This window comes from Corylus avellana, chromosome 5 (assembly GCF_965113065.1).
Source record: "Corylus avellana chromosome 5, dhCorAvel1.hap1.2, whole genome shotgun sequence".
In the NCBI taxonomy this organism is placed as follows: domain Eukaryota; kingdom Viridiplantae; phylum Streptophyta; class Magnoliopsida; order Fagales; family Betulaceae; genus Corylus; species Corylus avellana.
Window position 1 is genome coordinate 3910293 of NC_142494.1, and position 6827 is coordinate 3917119.

General features: G+C 35.2%; 1 protein-coding gene across 1 annotated transcript; it reads right to left on the reverse strand.

Annotated features, from left to right (window-relative positions):
- Positions 1 to 860: 860 nt before the first annotated feature.
- LOC132182600 (putative disease resistance protein RGA3) lies at positions 861 to 6295 on the reverse strand. The gene is made up of 2 exons (XM_088516188.1): positions 5931 to 6295; positions 861 to 4010 (listed from the first exon to the last, which is right to left on the reverse strand). Exons 1-2 carry the CDS (start codon positions 6234 to 6236, stop codon positions 948 to 950), a joined length of 3369 nt encoding a protein of 1122 aa, XP_088372314.1. The 5' UTR covers positions 6237 to 6295; the 3' UTR covers positions 861 to 947.
- Between the last annotated feature and the right edge of the window lie 532 nt (positions 6296 to 6827).

The window sequence follows — 6827 nt, forward strand, 5'->3', positions numbered from 1 at the left end:
TCAGCACCTTATGATCTTTGAGAAGATAATTAAAAGACCAAGCCTTAAGATGATATTCTAGGGATCATATAGATTTTTCTTAATTTTTCCATCTGAAATTCCAGACTTCTCAACTTAATGCTTAGCTGCAGAGTGAAAAAGTTTCGAGTTGGCTCCAAATCTTAAATCCATGTATGCTAGTGCTTCAATTGTATCTGCATATGAAATCCAATAAATTAGAAATTCTCTAAAATCATGAATCAGATATGCTTCAATTGCTTCAATCGTTTCTGCAAGTGAAATAAGGAAGAAGGAATAGCATTTGACATTTTAACATTGGTATACGTATCACTAATACAATTCCACCATTAGATAAAAGATAGAAACTCAATTATACCAAGTCTCTTTGAAGAAATGAATTTGTCTTCTCCAAACAGATTGTAGAAATATCCACATGATTCCCACAACCCAGTTCATGAATTGATGCTTCCTATCAAAAAAACAAAATAATAAATTCAACTATAACCCAAAAATTTTCAATGAAAATAATAAAAATGTAAATTGTATCCGTTCGTTCAACAGAATCTACATTTGACACTAAGAAAATCCTAACACAGTAATGCAAATTTGTATTAAATTTTTGTTAAAATTTGGGATGGGATTGACTTCCCTCATCTATTAATTATAAGTCTTTTACCTAATACGTGATGCTACCGTTTGTAGAATTTAAATTTCAAATTGAAATGAGAGAAATGTTGAAAAACTGAAAGAAGAAAACAATACTGGAAATGCCATTGAAGTGAAAGATAGGAAAAAAATACTATAAATGTTTGAGCTTTGCTCAAATCTGATTGTCTCAAGAAGCGTCCATACGGGAAACTAAATGCTTCCTGCATATGAAATCAAATAAGATATATATCAAAAGCCTGACAGAGTAAAATAAAGAGGAACAACAAGAAGAAGAAAAATTATTGACTAATTGGTGACTTAAAAACCTCAAGACATTGGCGAATTCGGCTTGCTATCCATTCTTTGAGATTACCATCGCCGCCTTTACGAAAGTTTGGGACGTGAGCAATCTTTGGCCAATCCTCTCCCGTTCCTTGTTCACATCTTTCCTCCAAGCAAGGACACTCCGCAATTGTCAAATGACGTAAAGAGGTGAGGTGGCGCATACCTTCGGGCAGTGATATTAACTTCGGACAATTTACGACTTCAAGCTCCTGAAGTGAAGTGAGATCGCTTATCCACTCCGGTAAAGACACCAAACTAGGGCAAACCATAATTTGAAGCCCTTGCAGAGTGGTAACATCTTTAAGCTCTCTTGGGAGAGAAACCAAATTTGGAACACCAATGATAGATAGATGACCAAATCTTGTAGGTCCAAGGCCATGTGCGCCATCTTCATTCTCATTGCTGGTAAGTTCTTTGCAGCGAATAATAGTCAGATTTTCAAGTGAGGTGAGATGTTGAAAGAGTGGAGAAATTGATATTCTCATTTTACGACAATCAAAAATCCCCAGGGTCACAAGAGAAGTGAGGTTCTGCAGCCACTCTAGTGGTAGATATTCAAGTTGCTCTAATTCCAGAAGATAAAGATACTTCAATTTGGAGAGATCGGAAAGGGGAGAGGGAGAGGAGGGTGTTGTTAGAGACATCATAGGGCAATTGCTTATACATAAAAAAGAAAGGGAAGGAAAGGAAGGGAATAATGGAAGATGATCTGTTTCCCTCGTCTTTTGCCATCCCCTCAACTTTGGCAAATCAACAAGTCTGAGAATTTTGATGGGAGAAGAGGACACGTCATTACCATCATTGCTTATGTACTCCAGCTCACTTAAGTGACTAAGACAAAGATGCTTGAGAAAAGGGAATCGGTCCAATGGTGGGATATGTTGAAGCCATTTACAACCCGATATTTGAATAAAAGTCAAATTTGAGAGCGAGGACACCCAACTAGATAACCTCACACCTGCATACCCAACTATATATAATAATTTCAAATGTAGGTGTGGCCGAAGGTTTTGCAACAGTTGTTCATCATTTGCAATTGCCTTATCACTTTCATCACTAGGTTCTGGGTCCCACTCCAACGTCAGACACTGAAGATGTCGCTTCCTCTCCAAGTTTGCAGCCTTAGCTTTTGATGGAGAATATCTCGAGTGCTCTAAACCCTTGATCCATAAGTCTCCTCTCAACTCATCTAAACCATCCAGCTCCCCTAGCCCACCCTTTGGCTTGGAAAGAAAACTTTTTTTCTTCCCTAAAATGTATAGCGACAATGTTTGGAGAGCAATCAATTTTCCCAGTCCATGAGGCATATGAGTCAAGCTATCACACCCTTCTAGCCCAAGATGCCTAAGGCTGATTAAGTTTCTAGTCTCTTCTGGCAATTCTTTAAGCCCACGACAAAACTCAAGTCTTAGTGTTTGCAAATTCTGCAATTTAGTTATAGAAGCAGGGAGTAGTTTGATATCTTCATTCCTAGACAGATCTAGAAATCTTAAATGCTCTAACTTTCCAATGGAAGTCGGCACTTTTTGAATATTCGACCGACTCAAATTCAAAGCACGCAAGCATTTAAAACTTGAAATAAGTGTATTAAAGACTGGCTTATTCAACTCAAGTACTGAATTGTTCCAGTTAAATACATCATCAAGTCCTGGAAGTATTGGAATGCGTAGAAGAAGTGTTCTCATTTTGTTAGGCTTGGGCAAAAGAGCAGGAATATCTGGTAATGAATCTGAAGAATGAAATGCCACATGACGAGTTCTTCCAACTACTTTTTCTCTATCTGGATATAAAATTGTGCACTCCTCACCTGCTACTGACTGTGCAAGATCGTGAATAAGGTCATGCATTTTGCACTTTCCTATTTCACCAACTATATCTCTTTGTACGTCTTGGAAAAACGACCTCCAAAGCAAATCCATAAAATATTCACGACCAATATCTTCAAGATGTCTATTTCCATATGATGAATGAAGAAAGCCTTGAGCTATCCATAACTGAATCAACACCTTCATTTCAATTTCATAATCTTTTGGAAACAATGAACAAAAAGCAAAACATTGCTTTAAGTGTGATGGGAGACGATCATAACTCAACTTAAGTATTGGAAAAATATCATTTTCTTGTTGAGTTATTTTGTAAAGATCATGGTTTTTAAAGTACAACCAATCATCTTCCGAATTTTTGAAATATAATAGACACCCAATGCTCCTTATAGCAAGAGGAACTTGTGCACACTTTTGTATGATCTCCCTTCCAATTTCTACTAGCTTTGGATTATTTGGCTCTTCCCCGTTTTTAAATGCCATTTTCTTAAATAAATTCCAAGAACTGCTTTCAGATAAACCTCTCAAAGGATATGGTGAAATTGTACCTGTAATCTCTGCAATCTTTTCGCTACGTGTAGTAATCAAAACTTTGCTTCCTCTTAGGCCACCCACTAACAACTTTTCCAAGTTGGACCATGTACCACGATTCTCATTCCACACATCGTCTAAAACAAGTAAATATCGCTTCCCATCAATTTTTGCTCGAAGCTCACTTTGCAATGGATCCATCTCAAGGCTTTTAGGTCTCTCCTTAGTCGCAGATTCTATAAGCTTTACAATGATAGTTTTCACGTCAAAAGGATCAGAGACACATGCCCACATCCTCAGGTCAAAATGTCTTCGAACCTCCTCGTCGTTGTACACATACTGCGCAAGCGTGGTCTTTCCTTGTCCACCAATCCCAACTATGGGAATTATGGAAACATTCTTCTCATTCATATTGGGATCGAATAACAGCTTTTTAATAGACTCCTTATCATCCTCTCTCCCAATGACATCTTCCCCATGTACAAATGAATGTGTATCTTGTCTTTTCACATGCTCAAACTGTGTCGCTGTGGTGTGCTCATTGAAGCCAAATTTGATCCTATCAATTGCAATTTCATCCAGTCTTGCCCTAACTGCCTTGATCCTATGACCCATTTTAAAGCCATATACAAGCTGGTTCGATTTGGAAAAGAAGATGCGTACCTGTAATACTCCCAAATATTTAGTACGGTCCATTGCGAAAAGTTAAACATTTTTTGGGCTATATGTGTAATTAAGGAAAATATGAAGGTCATGTTTGTAATTGTCGTAAGTTTAAGTTAGAGTTTTTTTTTTTTGGTTGTTTTATTTACAACCATCCATTCCAATCCGTTCACGGTGATAGTTTTAGAATTCCCTTACCATTGAATAGTTGGGTTTATAATGGGGGCCGATAATTTATGTGACTTTTTCTAGACGCCATTTGCTCCTTGGAAAGATGTCGCAACTTAATTAGCTGTACATTTTTTGCATATGGTTAGTACTCTTACAAATGAGACTGTTTTTTGTAAGACTCTATTTATAGCAGTTGTAAGGATAAAGAAAACAGACAAAACAATGGAATATAAAAGCATCTATATATGTCAAAATGATACATGAAGACATTGTTACTGTAACGTCCCATATTTGATATAAGTTAGTATGAGTTTTAGCCCAATGTCTTGGGCTTTAGATATATGAACCAATGTTATTGGCCCTAGTGAACTTAATAAAAATTGGATCAAAGACCCTAAAAGAGATTATAAGAGATAATTAATTTCTTAACCTAATGGACTAATCCATGGCATAGTCTTATCCCTAATGATGGGCATAATTTAATGTTTCATTCATAATTTTGTAAGATGATAGTTTATAACCAGAAAGCAATTTAAGTCTATGTGTACAAGATGTGTTGATCTTTTTGGAAGAAAATATTGTCCTTTAAAAATGACGTTTATAATGATGTTCATTCATGAAATAGACATAGGATCTAATACCAAAAGCCAAAAACCAGAAACTTTTATAGCCAAAAACCTCTTTTCAATGGCTCATTTGAGTGGTAAAAACCTTCTAAACATAACCCTCAAGCGGTGTTAAGACTATATCAAGAAAATAAGTAATTTCTCATATATGGCATCAAGAAGAGCTTTGGGTTAAATCTGGAAATTAAACTTTCAGTCCATGGCATGTTTAGGTGGGTATTTGATCCAAATTTCGTCAAGTTAAAAACCTTAGATATATGTGTTGTGGGCCAATGGGCCAAGTGACCAGAGTGTAGTGCTCTAATTTAGGTCCATTTAGTGAGTTGTGGGCCTTATCTGGTTTACCTAGTTAGGAGGAGGTTCAAATGGGCCATTTCTTACCCAAGCCCCCATAAAAACAATTTTGAGAATTTTGGAAGAAAACTAAACCACTTTTTTAGTGAAATTTCAAGATTAACCCTACTTTCGTTTATTTATTCAAAAGTTATGAAAATATTAATAGAATGAGCTCCTAGAATATGATACATTTTAAGTAAAAAGAAAACTTTATGTTCGGACCAAGGTACAAAAAAGAAATAAACATTAAAAATATTTTTTAATAAAGAGAAAAGAAAAGAAACTTTAGGGTTAAGTTTTTAACTTATTTCTAAGAATAAAACATCTCTAATAATAGAGGGAAGGTTTGAAAGGTCAAGTAACTTAGGAACGAATTTTAATCACAATTTACGTGCCTAGTATAGGGATAATTTCGCTAAACCTTACTATTCAGTCTATTCAGGTTTTAATAGTTGTCGCCTAACTTTTAGTACAGTATTGACTATCGAGGTAATTTGTACTCTTTGCCACTTCTAAATGCATGTCAATTTAAGTGATTATTGCTTTTATATATATATATCAAAGCAATAATTGGGTTTATGATGAAATTATCTTGAGATTAGAATTTCCATACCGTTCAATAGTTGGGTTTAACATTATAAAGAACAAATTGTTGTTGTTGAGAAATTTTAAATTACGTAAAATGATATATATTTGCTTTGGCTTGTGTTGTGATAAATATTTGTATGCAGGTTTAGGAATGCTTTAGTGACAGACAACATCATGTGCACATTAATAAAGAATTTACCTGTTTTGCCATCTTCTTATCCTGTGTCATTAGTTGTCGACGTAAAAGTTGAGTGGAGTAGTCATCCAGCAAGTCGTCGGCGTCGTACATGGCATCCTTGAGCTTCCGAAGCCAATCTTTGATCACATGGTTATGGGCCTGCTTCTCCTCCGAGTCCAAAAGCACAGCTTGGATGGTGGAAACGGTGTCCCCGAGCTTTCGAAGCTCATTTTTGAAACCCCATAACACTCCAATCTCTTGGAGAGCAAGAGAACCCAAACTCCTAATGATGCTCCCAGCAGTGTCGTAGAGAACTATTTCAGCCATTTGTGGGTTGTGGGTGGTGAGTCAAGTAAACCGATCTTGAGGGAATTATTGATGATGCAGAGGTGTATAGGATATATTATTGATGATTTAGAGGTGCATCATTGACTTGACGTTTTTTTTTTTTTCTTTTTTTTTAATTTTTGGTAACATGATTGACTTGACGTTCAAACTTTAAAGGGAGTCCATTAGATATGATGTGGCCATGCATGTGTGGCTCATAGTTCACATCTTAAATCTTCTTATCATCTCGCGGAATCAATTTCCAAAGGTCATGATCAATATATAATGGGTGGCTCATAGCCGTGTGGTCTTATATGCATGAATAAGAAAGTATTTCATTAAAAAAAAAAAATGTATTTCATTAACAAAGAAATTTTGATATATTATAATTAAGTTATTACGGAATTTACAGTGTCTCTTCTAAACTTTTAATTCAAATAATATCTTCTCTAAACTACCAAAAAAAAAAAAAAAACTCAACAAATTTTTTAATAAGATAAAAATATTCTTATAAATTCAAAATAAAAAAAATAAAACAAATTCTTTTATTTTTTTTTCTTTCATATTTTAAAATTTGGCTACCCATTTTTT

Bases quoted from the DNA above. Each gene is read 5' to 3' on its own strand.
- LOC132182600 (XM_088516188.1), bottom strand. From the start codon at position 6,236: ATGGCTGAAATAGTTCTCTACGACACTGCTGGGAGCATCATTAGGAGT. The intron at 4,011-5,930 runs GTAAATTCTTTA...GGAGTATTACAG, and splicing joins ATAAGAAGATGGCAAAACAG to GTACGCATCTTCTTTTCCAA.